The 22,948-nt window shown below is 33.0% G+C and overlaps 1 protein-coding gene across 1 annotated transcript; it reads right to left on the bottom strand.

Moving 5' to 3' along the window:
- Positions 1–2,527: 2,527 nt before the first annotated feature.
- Positions 2,528–21,459, bottom strand: LOC129004240 (uncharacterized). Its single transcript, XM_054432729.1, has 5 exons — positions 21,376–21,459; positions 18,807–18,906; positions 4,860–5,005; positions 4,163–4,372; positions 2,528–2,728 (listed from the first exon to the last, which is right to left on the bottom strand). Exons 1-5 carry the CDS (start codon positions 21,418–21,420, stop codon positions 2,609–2,611), a joined length of 621 nt encoding a protein of 206 aa, XP_054288704.1. The 5' UTR covers positions 21,421–21,459; the 3' UTR covers positions 2,528–2,608.
- Positions 21,460–22,948: the final 1,489 nt, after the last annotated feature.

The raw sequence follows: 22,948 nt of genomic DNA, 5'->3' as shown, positions 1-22,948 counted from the left end.
AATTAATTAATAACTTTTATTTGCAAATATTTATTAACTGGTGATGGATTGCAGTTTGAATAATTTTGGAATCTACTTTTAGGTTTTAATTAGGCTATGTTCTAGTTTCCTGATGAAAAGCCTTATTTCCCCAGAATGTGATAATATAAATATTTTACAAAATCAAAACAAACATTTTTAATGTTTTTTTAAGGATCATCATTCAATATGTCACCGTTTTGTTTTGACAAGGGTTAGGGAGCTTAAATTGTTCCAGAATATTTTTAAAACCTATCTTATACATTTTTTAAAGTTGTATTGTACAGCCATTCAACAATAAGTGTCAAAACTGTAACGCAGTAAAAATCAGGTAATAGACCTAACTTTTGATGGTACTTATTTATATAGGAAGAAAATCATAGCTTTGGTAAATGATTCCACAGAATATAATAGTATGTTGAACAGCAAAGGCTGTTTAAGGAGCAAAATATAGCTCAAGCGTATAATAGATACAGTTACCATCTCACAAAGCATCTAATTTTCTCCCAACCTGTTAACTGATGAATAACTAATGAAGATAAACTATTAAGTGTATTGAGAATCAACAAAGAGAAAGGTTTTTAGTTTACATGATATTAAGAAAGTACTTCAATGCAAGTACAATTGCTAATATAATACAAGAACTTTAATAATTTTCTGTTATCAATGAAAAATTATAAACTAAATTAATTTACTGTTATGTTTAATTAGCTACTGCACGTGTTAAAAGAAATATAATTTCAAGCAAGATGTGTTGCATTGTGGAATGACAGATTTTGAAGTATGTGAACAAAGTAATAATAACGATGTAGTTATCCTCATTGATAACACGGAGATTAATCAATACTTACTTTCATACGTCCCATTTCAATTTTTTTTTAAACCAGGACCAAGAGCCTTCCATTAGAAAAGCGGTACAGTACCTTTCTTGCAATTGGTGAATTTTAGATTTATTTATTCAAACCTGTTAATTTCCTGTTATGCATTGAACAATAATTCTCTTCGATGTTATTAGATCTAAAAAAGTAAACAATAAATCACAATTTTTACATCGTCTTAGTTAAACCATTGAGTTTATATTAGACTATGTAATTAAGAACTTATAATTAAAAAGAGCTCATTACAGGTCATTTGTAAAGCATCAAATACAGTTCCGTGTTTAAAAGTTAGTTTGCATCTATTTTCTCCATTAGTAATAATATAAATAATGAATCAATAATCCGTGTTTTTTACACTCTCGGCAGAAAAGTGTAGAATTAGAATGTGTAGTTCTTAGAATGTTTGACATTTCTTTAAGCTGATCTTAAATGGTATGATAAGGAGTCATGTGACACATAAATTTTAATTAATGTTCATGCCTACAATAGTGCATGTTTTTACTCTCTTTCTTAACTTTGTACTACATCAACAGTATTTTTACAAGTTCTCGTTAAATGTTATGTATATAAACACTAAAGATCGCTTGATGAATAGTATAACATCTAACTGATGTTTATTTCATGACCGTCCTAGGGGATTTTACCTCTGAACTTATTAGTAAAATACGTCGATGCGTCTAAATTATACGAGTCGAGCTATTATGTTAATTATGTTCAAAGAATCATAAAGCTTTTGTTTAACTACAAAGAACTTTGTTCAAAAAACATTCTTTCGTTGGAGGTAAAAGTGTAATACTCAATATGTTTTAGAAGTTGAAAGATTTTTTTGTATACAACTTTATTTTGTACCGTATACATCACATGTACGTTTGTAGATCAAGTACATTTAAAAAAAATCGTTTAATGCGTTTCAAGAAGAAAACGAGTTAAAAGGTGTTACTTAAACATTTATTTTATTACGAATTATAGCACTGGTTTTAAATTAAGACGGGTCAAAGCTCTGTCTTAACACACTACCGCTTCTTTTGAAGCTTACTTACCATCTCAAATTACAAAAATCAACTCTTTGAACGAAACCGCCTTTCCCTGAAACCATTTTACAACTTTAAATAGATATAATTACTGGAGTTAACCTTCCTTTTCATAACTTTTTTGCATAGCACAGTATTTAATTAAAGTAATCCAACCTGCAATACATATAGCCTTATGTTCATTTGAAAAATCTGCTCTATGATTAAAGAGAAATGTCATTGAAGATACGTGTGATGTTTATATGTTTTATACATGTACCAAAAGAAAGCTTTGTTTGGATCTTATAAGGTTTGAAATTATTTGACCTGACCTTAGGATGCTATCTGCAGTCGTGGCAAAAATTTAAATCTATATTCTACGACATTTTATTATGTCGTAATGTTTTTAAATATTTACGATCGAAAGCAACATTTCATTGTTGTGATAAAAACAAATATTGTTTACAAATGTAATGGATGTCAATACATTAAAAATATGAAGGTTGGTTAAATTAATGAAAAAAAACAACAATGGAAGTTTAGTATGTTTTTTATAGTTTTATGATTAGTTTCATGAGTTGTATAGACTCAACTTTAAGGATGTTAAATATTTACCATAAAAAACTTTTCACTTTTCGATTTATTTTGACGAGTTAAATAAAAAAGTTTATCTACATAGGTCACATTCAGAAGTATATTAAATTATACATGCAGTCTTCCAAGCTTCTCGGCTATGGAAGGCTCAGATTTCGAGTAGTCGACTTTCTTGGGCTCCTCCACTTTGTTGTCCTCGACCTCGGCTGGGAATCCCTCCTGGTATTTCTAGAAATCAAGATAGTATTAAGTTGGCATAGCAGGTTCTATGAAAAAATTAAACAGTTTTTGTCAATCTTCTACTACGGTACTGAGTTTTGAAAGTATGTGGGTGGTGAAAATAAAGCAATTAAATTTACTTTTATAACTTTTGAAACTTTTCGATTCTTTATGAAATAAAATTTTTGGGTGGATTGATGCATCTAGGGCTCAAATAAAACTACTCAAACTGTGAAATAGAAGTTTTGAAATTAGAATTATTTCCAAAAAGGTACCATCATAGGCATAATTCATTATTATCAAACTAATGCATAAAGCAGATGGTTTTGTCAAGAACGTTTAAAGTAAATTGAAACCAGTAACCTATTCAAATCTGAATTCAGTTAATCTATACTGTCATAGCTACTATGTAGAATATTTTGTCTTAAATTTTACATAATATACCTCTTACGTTTCACTTTTAAGCTTTGTTTACAAAAATCTGGTTGAAAAGGAAATAGATTGAAATTCTAAAACTGATAATTTTTCCAAGAAGTCTGTACAACAAACAATCCTTTATCAACAGATCTGTATGGTTTATAATAGGTATAAAATCCCTGTTGAGGCTACAAAAGCCACTTGAGGTTCAGCAGTTAGGGCGAGAAGGTTCACTCTATACACTAAGCACTTGTATCATGAATAGCTAAAGATAAATCCTTCAAATCCAAATGCATTCATCTACTAATACCTCAAGGATGAGTTTGGCATGATATACATCCGTACATGAATGGTTGCACATATAGAAGACGAAACTCAAGTGTTACATTCAATAATACCTTTAGTTTAGTATAAAAATATTCGAAAAATTAATAAACGTATTAATTAAATTGGTGATAAATTATTATTAATTTAAATATAAATTAAATCCAGCCTCGGATTTATTGATTAAAATAAATTTCAAGTTGAAGTATACTTTAGAAAATGAAAAGATTTATATCGATACAAACTATCCCCATTATTATTCATTGCATGTTATATTTTGGAATGTAAATAATATCAATCCTACTTACCCAATTTAAATATCCATGGTCTACAGAGAAGGAATGTAAAAAGAAATAAATTGATATTCCCTAAAGCTTTAGTCCTCATATTATTACATGTTTAAAGACAGAACGTTGTTTTATGGAACATGTAACATAGGATTTAATGTAGATGGTTATTACATTTAGCAGAAGTTAGTCTTGGTAACCCAATGTAATAGAGGCTCTTCTTCACACGTATATCTTAATCAGAGTTTTTAAATTAAAGATTTCTTTCCTAAACAAATCTCAACCGTGCGTCACCGCATATCACTGATCTATGAGGTTATCCAGAGTATATCGTTGTGGTTAGTTCCCATAGGCAAGCCAAAGATGACTTTAAATATATGGTAGTTAAGGTGGCTCTTTGTGTATCTGTGTTTACCTCTTCCAAAAGCTCGACCAGAGCTTCTTGATTGTCTTCCATGGCAGCCTCCAGGTCCTCCTCGTTGAAGCCCATAGACTCCATGAGGTCGTCGCTCAGCTCCTGGAACTCTCCATCCAGGACGTAGTCCCTAGGGACAGTCACTTCCTCCCTGGTCTCCTCCACGATCGTAGTGACAGTTGCCACTCGGCCCTTGGCGTCGTTTAACACCTTTGAAAGATTCACTCCCATGAGTTATTCTAAAATTTAGTATACAATATTTTGAAGCTCCAACATGAAAAATAACGTGAGCGACTTTTGCCAACAGGGTTCTCACATTCAAGATAACAGTGACAAAGTTCGATAGTAACCAATATAAAGTAAGCAGATTTCTTAAAAGTTTGGACTTATTGACAAGACGGAAAGTAGTGTTAAGTTTTATTAGTGATGTTCAGTATGTTTCATACCCAAATAAACTTAAAAATTGCAAAATAAGACGAATCTCGTATATTATGTATCTAGTCAATGATATAACTAAATAATGTAAAATTGTTTTACATATTTATGAAGAACGAGTACTAAATTAGTACGATGGTACTGGTGTCAGTTAGAATGTGGTACTGGCACATCGCTAGCTGTTATAATTTAATAACATGCCTATATTTCATTATATCTCACAAACCTTTACTTTAAAAACGTGACAGGAATTGCTATTTACCTTCTCACAGATCATGACGGCGTCAGACATTGCCATCTCACCGATTGAAGGAAGATGAGACACCAAAGGATGGTTGATGTCGAGGAGAGGCTGGGCTACTGTCATCTGGTGTCCCATCAGAGTACACATCTGTACTGGTGTGATGTCTGTAAGTAAAAATAATATAATATAGCTACAATCATGACATTGTTATACATTTTAAAATTTTCATCACCACCGTAATTTTATAGAAGGGTTTAGTTTCAGTATTCTGGCTTCGTGAAGACAAATAAATCGACCTACCATATCATCTTGAGGTTTACCCAACTCCTTGCTAAGTGTGTCCAGAGCTTGTGGCTGTACAGGCTTGTACTACGCTTGAGAGCTTTACTTTAGTAGAAACTATTACGGATTAGAAGATCATAACTTATCTCAGAGCTTCAGTTACCAAGAACCTACTACGCCTTGTTCCTAGAGTCTCACACTCTCTTATGAGCTGAGTGCCAAGGAATTAATAACATAAGCCCCGGACATTGTACTTTCACCAAGATAGACTGTTGTGAATGCTTTCTGACATGGATGTGTCTAGTTAAAGAGTACCCCAACTTTGTATCTTTCCTCTGTAGAGTGTGAAGTGTTCATGATGAAGTTTAATGAGTTATAGTTCGGGGGTAAGCTGAAGTTTTTTCAGATGCTTCTCCCGTACAAACGTTTGAATTGTCTTACACACTAATTACTAATTACTTAATACTGAGAGCTCGATTGGCATGCCAAGTAAAGTAGTTGATAAATGTAGACTGCTGTGTTCAGGCAGTGACTAATTTTTAAATTGAAGCCCTGTGGTACACGTTATCTTAATCCAAAGTGTCAAGTTTTATTTAATGTTTACTACAAATACCGGGATTTATCTTTCTTACATATTTTCTTATTGTGTTATTATTCAAAATAACCTAATTAATAAAGGGTTAAGCCTGTTTAGGCAAAGCGTTGTATAATTCCATAGTCACTTGACATTTACCACACTCAATATCTTTTGCCTTTGCACTTCCCTCTAATTCCTATACGTCGTAGACCTGTTTCCATCATTCCCTAAGCCTTATTAAGCATAAAAGAGTTGTAAACTTGTTTTAAAACAGTTGTAAACTTGTTTTAAAACAGTTAAAAAACTTGTTTTAAAACAGTTAAAAAACTTGTTTTAAAACTTGTATTAAAACAATTGAAAACTTATTTTAAAACTTGTATTAAAACAATTGAAAAACATGTTTTAAAACAAGTTTTTTAACCGTTTTAAAACAAGTTTACAACTGTGTTGAAACAAGTTTACAACTGTTTTATTCTTAAAAAAGGCTTAGGGAATGATGGAATCAGGTCCACGACGTAAGGGAAATGGAAGGAAGTTGCAAAGGCAAAAGGGCTGGAGTGTAGGAAATGTCAAGTGACTATGGAATAATACAACGCCTTGCTTAAACAGGCTTAAGGAATTATGGAAACAGTTCCACGTCGTAGAAGAAGTGGAGGGAAGTTGCAAGGGCAAACGGTCTGGAGTATTGGAAATGTCAAGTAAGTATAGAATACTACAAAGTCATGCTTAAAAAGGGAAAGGAATGATAAAAACAGGTCCACGTTGTAGAGGAAGTAGGGGGAATTTGCAAAGGCAAAAGGTCTGGAGTGTGGAAAATGTTAAGTGACTATGGAAATATACAACACCATGCTTAAAAAGGCTTAGGGAATAATGGAATAATGTCCACAATGTAGAGGAAGAAGGGGGAAGTTGCAAAGGCAAATGGTCTGGAGTGTGGGAAATGTCAGGTGACTATGGAAATATACAACACCATGCTTAAAAAGGCTTAGGGAATAATGGAAACAGGTCCACGACGTAGATGAAGTGGAGGGAAGTTGCAAAGGCAAACGGTCTGGAGTATGGGAAATGTCAAGTAAGTGTAGAATACTACAAAGTCATGCTTAAAAAGGGTAAAGGAATGATAAAAACAGGTCCACGTTGTAGAGGAAGTAGGGGGAAGTTGCAAAGGCAAAAGGTCTGGATTGTGGAAAATTTCAAGTGTCAAGTTTTATTTAATGTTTACTACAAATACCGGGATTTATCTTTCTTACATATTTTCTTATTGTGTTATTATTCAAAATAACCCAATTTATAAAGGGTTAAGCCTGTTTAGGCAAAGCGTTTTATAATTCCATAGTCACTTGATATTTACCACATTCCACACACCTTTTGCCTTTGCACTTCCCTCCAATTCCTATACGTCGTAGACTTGTTTCCATCATTCCCTAAGCCTTATTAAGCATAAAAGAGTTGTAAACTTGTTTTAAAACGGTTAAAAAACTTGTTTTAAAACAGTTAAAAAACTTGTTTTAAAACAGTTAAAAAACTTGTTTTAAAACAGTTAAAAAACTTGTTTTAAAACTTGTATTAAAACAATTGAAAACTTTTTTTAAAACTTGTATTAAAACAATTGAAAAACATGTTTTAAAACAAGTTTTTTAACCGTTTTAAAACAAGTTTACAACTGTGTTGAAACAAGTTTACAACTGTTTTATTCTTAAAAAAGGCTTAGGGAATGATGGAATCAGGTCCACGACGTAAGGGAAATGGAAGGAAGTTGCAAAGGCAAAAGGGCTGGAGTGTAGGAAATGTCAAGTGACTATGGAATAATACAACGCCTTGCTTAAACAGGCTTAGGGAATTATGGAAACAGTTCCACGTCGTAGAAGAAGTGGAGGGAAGTTGCAAGGGCAAACGGTCTGGAGTATTGGAAATGTCAAGTAAGTATAGAATACTACAAAGTCATGCTTAAAAAGGGAAAGGAATGATAAAAACAGGTCCACGTTGTAGAGGAAGTAGGGGGAATTTGCAAAGGCAAAAGGTCTGGAGTGTGGAAAATGTTAAGTGACTATGGAAATATACAACACCATGCTTAAAAAGGCTTAGGGAATAATGGAATAATGTCCACAATGTAGAGGAAGAAGGGGGAAGTTGCAAAGGCAAATGGTCTGGAGTGTGGGAAATGTCAGGTGACTATGGAAATATACAACACCATGCTTAAAAAGGCTTAGGGAATAATGGAAACAGGTCCACGACGTAGATGAAGTGGAGGGAAGTTGCAAAGGCAAACGGTCTGGAGTATGGGAAATGTCAAGTAAGTGTAGAATACTACAAAGTCATGCTTAAAAAGGGTAAAGGAATGATAAAAACAGGTCCACGTTGTAGAGGAAGTAGGGGGAAGTTGCAAAGGCAAAAGGTCTGGATTGTGGAAAATTTCAAGTGTCAAGTTTTATTTAATGTTTACTACAAATACCGGGATTTATCTTTCTTACATATTTTCTTATTGTGTTATTATTCAAAATAACCCAATTTATAAAGGGTTAAGCCTGTTTAGGCAAAGCGTTTTATAATTCCATAGTCACTTGATATTTACCACATTCCACACACCTTTTGCCTTTGCACTTCCCTCCAATTCCTATACGTCGTAGACTTGTTTCCATCATACCCTAAGCCTTATTAAGCATAAAAGAGTTGTAAACTTGTTTTAAAACAGTTGTAAACTTGTTTTAAAACGGGTAAAAAACTTGTTTTAAAACTTGTATTAAAACAATTGAAAACTTGTTTTAAAACTTTTATTAAAACAATTGAAAAACTTGTTTTAAAACAAGTTTTTTAACCGTTTTAAAACAAGTTTACAACTGTTTTGAAACAAGTTTACAACAAACTGTTTTATTCTAAAAAAAAGGGTTAGGGAATGATGGAAACAGGTCCACGACGTAATGGAAACGGAGGGAAGTTGCAAAGGCAAACAGTCTGGAGTATGGGAAATGTCAAGTAAGTGTAGAATACTACAAATTCATGCTTAAAAAGGGTAAAGGAATGATAAAAACAGGTCCACGTTGTAGAGGAAGTAGGGGGAAGTTGCAAAGGCAAAAGGTCTGGAGTGTGGAAAATGTCAAGTGCCAAGTTTTATTTAATGTTTACTACAAATACCGGGATTTATCTTTCTTACATATTTTCTTATTGTGTTATTATTCAAAATAACCCAATTTATAAAGGGTTAAACCTGTTTAGGCAAAGCGTTTTATAATACCATAGTCAATTGACATTTACCACACTCCACACCTTTTGCCTTTGCACTTCCCTCCAATTCCTATACGTCGTAGACTTGTTTCCATCATTCCCTAAGCCTTATTAAGCATAAAAGAGTTGTAAACTTGTTTTAAAACGGGTAAAAAACTTGTTTTAAAACTTGTATTAAAACAATTGAAAACTTGTTTTAAAACTTGTTTTAAAACTTGTATTAAAACAATTGAAAAACTTGTTTTAAAACAAGTTTTTTAACCGTTTTAAAACAAGTTTACAACTGTTTTGAAACAAGTTTACAACAAACTGTTTTATTCTAAAAAAAGGGTTAGGGAATAATGGAATCAGGTCCACGACGTAAAGGAAATGGAGGGAAGTTGCAAAGGCAAAAGGGCTAGAAAGTGGGAAATGTCAAGTGACTATGGAATAATACAACGCCATGCTTAAACAGGCTTAAGGAATGATGGAAACAGGTCCACGTCGTAGAGGAAGTGGAGGGAAGTTGCCAAGTTAAACTGTCTGGAGTATGGGAAATGTCAAGTAAGTATAGAATACTACAAAGTCATGCTTAAAAAGGGTAAAGGAATGATAAAAACAGTTAAAATCCATATTTTTTAGCCCCTGAGCTGATCTTGTGACTAAATCAATAAATAAGGTTACCTTCGTCAATCAGCTCATAGAAGTTGAAACATTGTTACGGCCGTTTCAGCATATCCATGCCATCATCAGACGTTCAGCCAAGTGGCGTCATTTTTTACTATTTTACTATTTTAAATGACAAACTACAATTCAAATCACATGTAATTTTCAATAGTATTTTAAGTCAGAGGAAGGATTCAAGACCAAGAGGGCAAAGTACAAATGATAATGCCGCCACTGACACGACACCGCATGAATGACTCCAGTCAGCTACTTGCTCTTGTGCGGATATGTCTAATCAACAGGCCTGTTTAGTAAAAAAACCCCGTTTATGTTTATGTATGTGTACGTCGCGTGTGACAGTTTGTGTTTTTGTATATTAACGACGCCACTTGGCTGAACGTCTGATGATGGCATGGATATGCTGAAACGGCCGTAACAATGTTTCAACTTCTATGAGCTGATTGACGAAGGTAACCTTATTTATTGATTTAGTCACAAGATCAGCTCAGGGGCTAAAAAATATGGATTTTAATTCATCGGCCAGTCAGGCCTTATTAGCCATACAATACAAAAATATTAAACTGAAACTACACAACACCATACAGAATATAAAGTTTAACAAGGATTGTATTAGATATGGGTTAAAACCAAACTATGTACACATAAAGGTTAGAAATAAGTCCTATGCTGCAAGACAAACAGTAGAAAGTGCTGAGAAAGCATGGGGCAGAAATGAAATTAAGTTTCTATACCGTAAAAAAGAAATGTTGAACACCTTGTTGTTAAATAAGTATCTAGAAATGGCTAATAACATCCATCAAATTGCATTAGATAGTATTATCAATAAGGTTGAACAGATGGTGTCTAGTGTTATTAGGTCTAAAAAACTGACCCAAAGAAAGAAACTAACTAGATTAGTTAATGATCAAAAATCTAAGGAAACTACAGTTTTGTTTGATTTTGAGTTTTACCCTAGAGTTATCAATAACACTAGTATCATATTTGATAATGATGAAACATCCGTATTAGAAAAAGGGTTAAAACATAACCTCCCTAGAACAGGTAAAAGAGCCCAATTTGATGAATTAATAAATGCAGAATGTGCTATAAAAAGTATCCCAGACGAAGACGGACGTAATTTAGCTCGAGTTTTAACTTCATACAAACTTGAGAAGAAATACAAAGAGAACAGAACATCAAAATTAGCTAATTTACACAGAAAAGATGCATCAGCTTTGAATAATATTAGAGAAAAATTAATAAGTTAGTAATGAAGCCTTATTATGTAAAGCCGATAAAGGCAACACTGTTGTCATCATGTATAAAATGGATTATATCAATAAGGTTACCGAGTTTATAGTGAATAATAATATTTTAGAAATTAAAAAAGATCCAACCAGTGTCTTTCAGAGAAAGATCAGAAAGTTAGTTAACAATTGTAAAATACTATTCACAGAAGCAGAAATAAAGAGCCTTGCAGTAACTAACCCTAAAGCACCGGTGTTAAGAGGTTTGCCTAAGGTACATAAGGAAGGCGTACCAATAAGACCGTTAGTAGACTATACCTCGGCGCCAACTTATACTCTCTCTAAGAAACTGGAACAAATCTTAAAGAATGAAATAACCCTTAATAACGACAAAAGTTTGAAAAATACGTATGATTTTATAGACAAAACAAAAAGTTTGAATGTTAGGAGGCAAGATTTATTAGTTTCATTCGATATTGTCAACCTTTTCACTAATGTCCCCGTAGATCAAACTCTAGAGATAGTTAAAAATAACCTAACCACGAGCTCAAATATGTTACCTGAAGCCATTGATGAGTTGTTGATTTTATTAAAAGAGGTTTTGAAACAGAATTATTTCATATTTAATGAAAAATACTACACACAGTCTGATGGCCTAGCAATGGGTTCCCCGCTGTCATGTATTCTTGCCGATATTTACTTAAATTATATAGAAAATGAATTTATATTTTCAGACTACAACAAACAAAAGCAAAAAATATTGCAGTACCACAGATATGTTGATGATACAATTCTTTTGTTCAACGGAAATAACAGACAACTGGATTTATTACACACTTATCTTAATACCATATCACCTAATTTAAAATTTACAATGGAAGTAGAAGAATCAAATAAGATCAATTTTTTGGATTTGACCATAGAGAAAATAGACAATAGACTAGATTTCAGCATATACCGGAAGCCAACTACTTCAAACCAGACAATACATAACACCTCTTACCATCCACCCTCACAAAAGTTTGCAGCATACAACAGTATGGTGTATAGACTGCTAAACGTCCCCATGTCACCCACTAATTATCAGAAAGAACTCAATATCATTAGACACATAGCAACAGCTAATGGGTTTGAAGCAAATATGATCGACAGATTAATTAACAAACAGAAGTGTAAAAATAGGAATAAAAATAATGAAGTTCAGCATGATAAGAAGTATGTATGTGTGGAATATTCCCATTCGTTACAGAATGTATTGGCCAAAGAATTAAAAAGACACGGTGTAGAGTTAACTTTTAGGACAAATAACAAGACTATGAACAAACTTAATGTTACGAGAAAGGTTATTGATAAGGGTGACAGGTCAGGGGTATACAGAATTAAATGTGCTAGTTGTCCTAGTGTTTATGTAGGAAAAACGGGGCGCACTTTTAAAACTAGATATAAGGAGCATCATCCGAAACCGAAAGCTGACAAACAAAAGTCTACATTTGCCCAACATCTAATGGACAATAATCACGACCTAAATGACCTCAACACTGGCTTGGAAATCCTTCACACATGTACAAAAGGCAATAAATTGGACACCCTGGAAGAATTTGAAATTTACAAAGCACATACAAAAAATGACAATAGCGAACTTATTTTAAATGACAAACTACAATTCAAATCACATGTAATTTTCAATAGTATTTTAAGTCAGAGGAAGGATTCAAGACCAAGAGGGCAAAGTACAAATGATAATGCCGCCACTGACACGACACCGCATGAATGACTCCAGTCAGCTACTTGCTCTTGTGCGGATATGTCTAATCAACAGGCCTGTTTAGTAAAAAAACCCCGTTTATGTTTATGTATGTGTACGTCGCGTGTGACAGTTTGTGTTTTTGTATATTAACGACGCCACTTGGCTGAACGTCTGATGATGGCATGGATATGCTGAAACGGCCGTAACAATGTTTCAACTTCTATGAGCTGATTGACGAAGGTAACCTTATTTATTGATTTAGATAAAAACAGGTCCACGTTGTAGAGGAAGTAGGGGGAAGTTGCAAAAGGCAAAAGGTCTAGAGTGTGGAAAATGTCAAGTTTTAAGTGATAGTTTTAAGTTTTAATGTTTACTACAAATACCGGGATTTATCTTTCTTACATATTTTCTTATTGTGTTATTATTCAAAATAACCTAATTAATAAAGGGTTAAGCCTGTTTAGGCAAAGCGTTGTATAATTCCATAGTCACTTGACATTTACCACACTCCACACCTTTTGCCTTTGCACTTCCCTCCAATTCCTATACGTCGTAGACCTGTTTCCATCATTCTCTAAGCCTTATGAAGCATAAAAGAGTTGTAAACTTGTTTGAAAACGGTTAAAAAACTTGTTTTAAAACAGTTAAAAAACTTGTTTTTAAACAATTGAAAAACTTGTTTAAAAACTTGTATTAAAACAATTGAAAACTTGTTTTAAAACAAGTTTTTTAACCGTTTTAAAACAAGTTTACAACTGTTTTATTCTTAAAAAAAGGCTTAGGGAATGATGGAAACAGGTCCACGACGTAAAGGAAATGGAGGGAAGTTGCAAAGGCAAAAGGGCTAAAGTGTGGGAAATGTCAAGTGACAAAAAAAAAAAATACAACGCCTTGCTTAAACAGGCTTAAGGAATGATGGAAACAGGTCCACGTCGAAGAGGAAGTTGAGGGAAGTTGCAAAGGCAAACGGTCTGGAGTATGGGAAATGTCAAGTAAGTATAGAATACTACAAAGCCATGCTTAAAAAGGGTAAAGGAATGATAAAAACAGGTCCACGTTGTAGAGGAAGTAGGGGGAAGTTGCAAAGGCAAAAGGTCTGGAGTGTGGAAAATGTCAAGTGACTATGGAAATATACAACACCATGCTTAAAAAGGCTTAGGGAATAATGGAATCAGGTCCACGATGTTGAGGAAGTAGGGGGAAGTTGCAAAGGCAAAAGGTCTGGAGTGTGGGAAATGTCAGGTGACTATGGAAATATACAACACCATGCTTAAAAAGGCTTAGGGAATAATGGAAACAGGTCCACGGCGTAGATGAAGTGGAGGAAAGTTGCAAAGGGAAACGATCTGGAGTGTGAGAAATGTCAAGTGACTATGGAAATATACAACGTCATGCTTAAATATGCTTAAGGAATGATGGAAACAGGTCCACGACGTAGAGGAAGTGGAGGGAAGTTGCAAAGAAAAAGTGACTGAAAATAGGAAATGGCAAGTGACTATGGAAATATACAACACCATGATTTAAAAGGCTTAGGGAATTATGGAAACAGGTCCATGACGTAGAGGAAGTGGACTAAAAGATTTCATCTAAATAGTCCGTGACTAAATTGAAGTGGTACACGTTATCTTAATCCAAAATTTTTATTAAGAACACCTAACTATCTAACACTGCAATAGGTGAACTCCACGTAACAGGCAATTTTAAACATGCGATTCAAACCCAGTTAAGCTAATTACTAGGATTATGGGTTCACTGAAACTGATACAATAAATAAACGTGAAACAGAGTTAGAACGCTAATGGATTTTAAAATGCCAGTAGCTTTATAGGAGAGCAATTATTTACTGGTTAGCCTGCATATACAAAGTGCTGTATGATTGGATGGCCCAAAGTGACTATCTCATTAAAAATTCATTCGATTTGGAAATTAAAAACGTTAATTCTTATTAAGATAATATAAATATGTCATGTAAATATATTAATTTATGAATCGTCATATATGGTAAATATTCTAATTTAATTACCATAAATTAGAACATTTATACAGTTTAAAATTATAAGCTTACACACAAAAATGATATATAAGTAAAAAGTTGTATTCTGCCTTGTTCTAAAACAACATAACTCTTTAAACTTTTCTAGTTTTTCTTACTAATTTATATTCTTGCTAAGAGTGAGCTGCAAACCTTGAAACAACAAATAGTCATTAGTAACTGCAACTCTTGTTTATTCGAAAAGTAAATCCCAAACAATAGCTATTAAAACTTTTCTTGTAAACAAAAACTCATCGTTGTTAACGTGTTGCTTTGTAGTTTACTATTCACAACAGAAAATGTTTTTGTTATTATTTTAGTCATGGTATCATGATATCCAGCAGGCTCCTTAGATACATCTTAATAGTTCTTAGTCTTGTTTTGACATTTATTATCCTAGAAATCTCCGTAGGTGTAAAGTATAAGTTTTCTTAGAATAACAGCACAATAAGTTCTTATAGTTAATTAAGGAGTAAACAATCGACGAATATATTATAAAGAAATGCAGACGATCTTTACGACGACCTTACAGACCTTAACAGCACTATACCATTCGTAAAATGTCACCATCTATCCAATCATAAGTTTTTATAGTGCTTTTACACAGTATATAATTCATATGAATGAGTTTCGATCCCATGTTTATTATTATGAATAAATGAATAAATGATTCATTTATTTCATATTATTATACTATATTGAAATGTATTGCATGGAATTGAAACACATTTTATTGTATCATTGTGCCTTATTGTTTTGAATCGTATCTTATCATATCATTACATATTGGTCTGATAAAAAGCTATTAAGTTAGGTAAACCATCTATGAGCATTAACGTCATCCTAGACTACTATAATTTATTGTCATCTCATGGCTTTGTGTTATAAGAAATAGAATGAAATATTTTGTTAGTTCTCTTTTCGAGGATAAAAGAACATAGAACAATTATGTTCACTATACCGTCGTCAGAATGCACGATTCACCAATTTTGAAATCACGGACGAATATTGCAATAATTAATTAATTACTTCAATGACAAATTGCAATGCTAACGAGTCAATCAAAGATAGAACGGTTTGAATGTTGAAGGGTAAAGGTTTGCCTGAAGTGTCATCATGTTTGATCTTGGTAGTTAAGTGCGTTAAGTGAGGTATCCCAGTTTTGAAAGTCTGTACCCAAACGGTACTTTGAGAGTAAGGAGATAAAAACCCCCAAAACATTTCTCTATTATTTGATAGACCTATAATTTTCTCTGTAGACCTTTAGGTAGGCTTTAGTTCAACGCGACACATATTGTACCAGATAGCTTTTTATTTGTGACTAGCGGGATTTGAACAAAATCTTGCAGTGTTTTTGATAACTTATGTTATGTTATGTAGCTCTGCTCTCTTTACTAAGTGATCTCCATACATAACATTCACGAGCTAGACGGCTGAGTAGTGAGTAATGGAGGCAGAATACAGACGAGTCTCTGATAGACATGAAGCGTTTATTGATTGTTGACTACGCCGCCAAACATTAGTCATTTTGAACATTCCTTCACAGATCGTTGATTTCCAAATAGCGGAGGTTTATGTATTATGCAGTTCTCTGCGCCAGTAAACATTTACGATACGCATTCATGAGAATTCGTGTGTTATTTTGAACTGTTTAGACATTTCTTTTAGTCAGTGAGTGCGTTAGTCAGATTTTAAGTAATGACTGATTATGACCAAAATTACTAAAAGCAGACAAAAGTTCAAGTTTTCTTGAGTATTTGCTGGGCATTGAACTCATCAACCTCACGCTGAAGACTGAGTTAACCCCTAACAGCATGATACAATACTGCGTAGCCATAATTATATACACTGTTCCATGAACTAGTCATAGATTTCAGATAAATATTGAGCTGTAAATGAAATTAAGAAAAAAAATACACAAGTTTAAGTCCGTGATACAATATGCTTTATGTACTTCTGTATTCCTTTATGAATTTGACTGTTTAGTTTAGTGTAAAGGGGTCTTACAGTTTTTCCAAAAGACTAGTTTTAAACATAATTGAGTTAAATTTGTCATTGAATTGAAATTTAACCGAATAAAAAGGTCTTTAACCTTAGTAACACAAGTATTTAGCTGTAATTCTTAGTTATATTTTAGACTGAAACTTACATTGTTCACTACAATAGGTAAAAAATAATAATACAGAAAACAGAAAGATCATGTTCTTCTGCGGCATAATAATTTTAGTTGTTATACTATTTTAATAAGACTCGCTGAAAGAAGGCACCACGTGTCCTCAATGGTATTCTCTTATCTATTTCTACCTTTCTTTCTACCAAATGCGGGTCTTGGTGTAATTGCTTTCGCTTTCCACTTTTCATTATTAAAGCCAGTCACGAGCACCATTTCATTCGTATTACAGCACCATTTCAAAATATGATCCCATAACCCACTCACATTATTGAGTTTAACTATTGACGGTTATGTTTTAATATTAAATTAATATTTCTACTGTTACATGAGTATTTACAGGGTTTTAAGAGACTCAACTGAAATATGACATAGACAACAGTTTAAAACCAAATTTGCCCCACAACAGAATAGTATGTTATTTGAATAAAAGGACAAATGTAGTCGGGGTAATATTTCATATTATTAATGTTTTAAATATTAAGGTAGAACAGAGAAAAAATTACTGTTGGCAACTTCATTTCAACTGTATTTTATGTAAATATTTATCTTTATCTTACATCTTTTGAACATGTATTGCACATTGTACTTTATAACGGAAGTTAAAACGTGTCTTTGAAAAGACGTAATCCGTATAATTGTTTTAAGAATATATTATCGGGTTCGTTGGCAAAGTGATTGTATGAATATTTTTGGAAACCGAGTATTTGTGAAGTTCTCTTTAGATGTAGGCTATCTGCATTACATATTGTGAAACAAAATATTTAATATTTTTAAAATAAAATACGTTGCGTACAACTGCTATTTGTTTTGGTAATAATTCCGAAAAAGGTTTTTCCAAACAACGTGGCCTTTGACGTTTCTCTATTTGTTGACACATTCGGAATCTGTATACATTTGTTTTTGACCTCTCGAACTATGTCCATACATTTTATATTTAAAAAAGTTTGTATAAATCATGTTTAGTTTTTTTACATACTAGTATTAACAACAATAAACATACAATACTAGTATGGTAACAAGACTTGTTACCATACTTTAAAATCTTTAATAACTTATTAAATCAGGCAGAATTTACAATTAACACGTTAATTTTCTTGCAGCAATACGAATAGGTTTATTATGTATGAATTGTTTTTAAATTTGTAAATAATAAATAGTAAATAACAAAATGCAAACACCGAGCTTATAACAATGAAAGTTACCTTACACAGGTTTTAGCTGATCTCACCAAAAAAGTCCAATGATAAAAAAAAGATATATTTTAATCATTTATGACATGTGTCTAAACGGGAACAAAACAAATGACCGAGTCACACGTTTAACGTAAACAATGATGGTAAATTCATAAACACATTTCACCTCAGTTGTTGGTATTATATTGATACACCGTTTCTCCTTGAATTTAGCCCCATTTTATATAAACTAGGTCTAAATATATATTTATGAAATTAGCATGGACCTATATTAAATGTTTAAATAAAAATAAATTTGTAAAAGAGATCATCTTACAAATTTATGCAACAGTTAAATAGAGCACAATGTTTGTGCTAAGTAATATAATATCTTTAAATTTACTCGATCTTTGTGAAATCTCAATTAAGTTTGTGTAAACTATCAAGCGCAAATCGATATAAACGTTTTTTTAAGATGTTGGCAATTGGATACTTTTAGATGTAGGCCTATTATTTTCAAAAGAATGAACTGGGATGTCCTTTTGAGTATTTGCAAAAGTATCGTAATACTGTTGTCTTGTTAACCGCTTTTTGATTAAAATAAAAATATATTTTGTTCTCAATGATTGGGCCTAATGACCGGTGAGAAAGGATGAAATGGGATTTCCAAAACATGTGTTTACTCTTCACGTCGTCAATAAAATGAAAACGTAGGTTTTACGAAATGTCTCCTTAATTATTCAAGGCACCAAATTGTAATCCAGCTACAAGACCAGATATTTTTGCAGTGTCATGATATTATTAGGGAAAACCTATAGAGAGTTTACACGTAATTAAAATAGTCACCAAATATTTGGGAATCACTTACTCCATCTCTTGGAGTGTAGGGCGAGTTCTTCCTCACTGGATATGGAGAGTAGAGAGGGAAGACCTGACTCAGGTGCAGGGGCTGGATAGCCCTGGGATGCCTGAAAATGCAGAGTAAAATTTAGTTCCTGTATTAAACATTTTATATTATTGTATTTGATATGGTTTCTACAAGTAAACAATTTAAATCAAATCTAAATCATAGTAAATCGGTGAAAGATGGTAAATTAAGGAAACTGTAGTGTTACATCGAAGTGTCCTTAGTCACTAAATGACGTCAAAGGTAACTAAGGATACTTCTATGACCATTGGTTGGTTACTGTGGTTTGTAATTAATCAGTTGGTTAGCGGTCATTCGATTGACATTCATCTTCTGAAATACCGTGTAGATTAACTGCCCTTGGTTTAGGAAAACCTTCCTAAACCAGACACATCGTGTAAATGCTGGACGTAATCCAAACCTAATTTAGTTTTACTAAAGTTAAATCGAATACCTTGTTTTGTCCCAGTTTTGTTTTTTTTTTGCCCTTGTATTGTAGACTGTTTTGTTCTATTACCTGTGGTTTTCATTTGTTGATTTTCCAACCAACATTGTCTGGGTCTATGTATTAATCATTCTATGTTTTATAGAGGGTGGCTGAAAAGTAACCTGCACCCCCCCCCCCCCTTAGCTTTTCAACCATTTGAGATATTTGAAATCTGTTTGCGGCAACCTTCTTAGATATGAGGGGCTAAAATAATGATGGTCAATTTTGAAAATTTTGCCCTTAGGGGTAGCGGGGGTAGGGGGTAGCTCAAAATTTTCAAAAGACAAGTATAGTCGAGTTTGGTATCATTTTACAGGTCTTTATGAAACATAAACATTGACATAAAGAAAAACAAAATCGGCTCACTAATAACAAAATGGCGCCCTAAAACGTTTCAAATCCAAATAACCATAAGGGTGGCAAAAAAATTAACTTGCACCCTCTTTAACCTTTTGACTATTTGATATATTTGAAATCGGTTTGCGGCAACTTGTTTGGATATAAAGGGCTACAATAATTATGGTCAGTTTTGAAAATTTTGCCCTTAGGGGTAGCGGGGGTAGGGGGTAGCTCAAAATTTTCAAATAGCAAGTATAGTCGAGTTTGGTATGATCTTGTAGGTCTTGACAAAACATAACAATTAACATAGAGAAAATAGAAATCGGACCATTAATAACAAAATGGCAGTTCAAAACTACTTTAAATAACCATTGTCTCAATCATTTTTAGCTACCATTTTGTTATTAATGCTCCGATTTCTATGTTCTTTATGTTAATTGTTATGTTTCATCAAGATCTACAAAATGATACCAAACTCGACTATACTTGCTGTTTGAAAATTTTGAGCTACCACCTAGGGTATAAGGGCAAAATTTTCAAAATTGACCATAATTATTGTAGCCCTTCATATCCAAACAAGTTGCCGCAAATTGATTTCAAATATCTAAAACAGTTAAAAAGTTAAAGAGGGTGCAAGTTAATTTTTTTGCCACCCTCATGGTTATTTTCGATTTGAAACGTTTTAGGGCGCCATTTTGTTATTAGTGAGCCGATTTGGGTTTTCTTTATGTCAATGTTTATGTTTCGTCAAGACCTGTAAAATGATATCAAACTCGACTATACTTGTCATTTGAAAGTTTTGAGCTACCCCTTACCCCCGCTACCCCTAAGAGCAAAATTTTCAAAATTGGTCATAATTATTGTAGCCCCTCATATCTAAGAAGGTTGCCGCAAACAGATTTTAAATATCTCAAATTGTTGAAAAGTTAAGGGGGGTGTGCAAGTTACTTTTCAGCCACCCTGTATATTGTCCAAACTGAGGCCGGGCATGGATTTCAGATCACGAAACGTCGTAAAAACTTTTACTAATTAATTGTAATGGAAAATGTCTAAAGTAATTTATCAAACACATAATGTTAGTAAATTGGAATCTACTTTTAGGTCAGATGTATTTATTATAAGTTGTAATAATGCACCATTGGAAAACATAAAAAAATACCAATGAATTTGGGTTATTTAAAGGGTCAAAGATATATCTCATCGTGTTTCATGTTCAAACACATAATTCGGCAATTGAATTTTGTATGTGGACAGTAAAAATTAGATTTGGATATACTTGACCAATTTTAATAAACTGATTTACCTGTTTATTACTGTATATTACTGCTTATTACATAATTTATTATGCATTTTGGTCACGTATTTTAAGCTAAAAAATGGATAAAGGAGTTCGATAACTATTGTAATTTTTGATCTAAAAATAAATGAGGTTTTTTGGCAAAGTCGTTTATTACAGCTAATGATCAAGGAGCTGGTTTCGATGTAAAAACACAAAACAGCTATTGACTTTTCTCAGGACACTGAGAAAAGTAGACAGCAGTAATTAAACCCCGTTTAAAATTAAAAGCTAAACGTAGAATACACAAAAAAATATGTCTTTCTAGACAAGACCATTTAGTCATTTTTGCTTTACAAAAATTTCAAAATATTGAAACTAAAAATTAAAACCATACATAACACATATTAGTAGGAATTAATACTTACAACAGCCAAAAATAAACACAAAAATGTATTTCTGAACACCGCCATGACGACTGAATCAATTTTATAGCTGACTGTTTGCGAAGTATAACTTGATAATATACAAGCTCCTCCGTGCTGACGTGTTGGTGATAAGATAAGATGTTTACTCTCGTCTGCAAACAGCGGCTGGCTGGCCTACACATCACATCGATGCTTATGTTCGAGTGGGATATAAAGAAAAATATGTACAGTGGTTGAGAAATATTTTTAGTATAAGAAAATTATGATTTGGTTTCTGAATCAGAGATTAGCGTTAATAAACCTCGTATGACTAACGAAGATTTGAAAGTGATTCCTATCAGTTTGCAAATAAAGATCCTATTGAAAGATTTAAATACCAAACGTGCAGTATAGCCTGTAATATTAAATTGCGGAGCGCCTTTTGACAGAACGATTTCTTCTTTAGAGTATGTTCGGTAGGTGTCGTTGAATTTGATGAAAGAGAAACGGGCTTAATCCCTGGTTTAAGGAAACAGGGATGAGTGGTTTTGACTTCTTTCTTACAATTTTGTTTTAATACCTTCATTAAATATACAACTAGCCACTAAAACGTTGAATACAAACTGAGTTCTCCTTGCCTAGGATATAATTGTTTTCTTAATAAGTAAAATAAATGCTTAACTTCTTACTTCTGGGGTTCCAGATTGACTGTCTTTGGTAATTACTTCGGATACGGTTTTTCTTTAGAAAGAATACCGTCGTATAATTTTGGTTTGAGGAGGTTTCCTACTAGAGAAAAAGTTCCCTTCCTTAAAATACATATTTTTTATATAGATGGAATCCCCAAATTGGGTAGGCTACAAATACCCCCCATATAGCTAAAGTCATTGCTTACTGGAAGTACTCAAAGTCTTATCTCATGAGGGAAACCTTAAAAGTTGGAAGATGGGTAAACAACGATTTGCAAGATGGTCTGAAAGCGAAATGCTTAAAGTGTTTTTAATTGATCTGCTAAAACACTGATTTTACAGGAGACCATGTCTTTCCTATGATTTGGTGATTTAAAGCAATACCCAAAACCACGTTTAAACAATGAAGGACAATATTTTTTCTTTAAATTAAATTGTAATTAACGTCAAATTAGGGTTATTAATCCGCATACACATAATTAAGGACAACGTTTGTAATTTCCTTACGAAATATTTTCTTAGTTATGGCATCATTACAATCGTTGAATAGCTTTAACTGGAAGATTTGGTTTATATGGAGAAATCTCCTGACTTGGGAGGATTATATTTTTTCTTCTTTGTACCTCAGTAAACAGCTTGAGGGCTCCAAGCCTTTGGGTAGTTAAAAGCCATTATCGTTTGTTTGAATTCTAACCCGAGACCCCGGGTTAGAATTCCCGAGTTAGAATTTAGTTCTAACTCGAAACAGTATACCAGCCACAACCTGGCTACTTATTCATCTTTCATCACTTTACGAGCTGTAGATACCAAATAGTATACATAAATAATAGATTATGGTATGGTAAGTACGGTAATTACAATAAATACCACTACAAACCATTACTACCTCTAAAGTTTGTGGTTAT

Source organism: Macrosteles quadrilineatus, unplaced genomic scaffold, assembly GCF_028750875.1.
Source record: "Macrosteles quadrilineatus isolate MER2022 unplaced genomic scaffold, UCM_ALF_1.0 Scaffold_9__3_contigs__length_116548681, whole genome shotgun sequence".
NCBI classification, from domain to species: Eukaryota; Metazoa; Arthropoda; class Insecta; order Hemiptera; family Cicadellidae; genus Macrosteles; species Macrosteles quadrilineatus.
Note: the sequence above shows the minus strand (reverse complement) of the source record. Positions and strands in the feature narration are given on the sequence as shown.

What these genes read in the sequence shown, in the direction of transcription:
- LOC129004240 (XM_054432729.1), bottom strand. Translation starts at nt 21,420, where the DNA reads ATGGCGGTGTTCAGAAATACATTTTTGTGTTTATTTTTGGCTGTT. An exon ending in TGTGTTTATTTTTGGCTGTT is followed by an intron (nt 18,907 to 21,375) that starts GTAAGTATTAAT and finishes CTGCATTTTCAG; the next exon opens with GCATCCCAGGGCTATCCAGC. An exon ending in CCGTCATGATCTGTGAGAAG is followed by an intron (nt 4,373 to 4,859) that starts GTAAATAGCAAT and finishes AATCTTTCAAAG; the next exon opens with GTGTTAAACGACGCCAAGGG.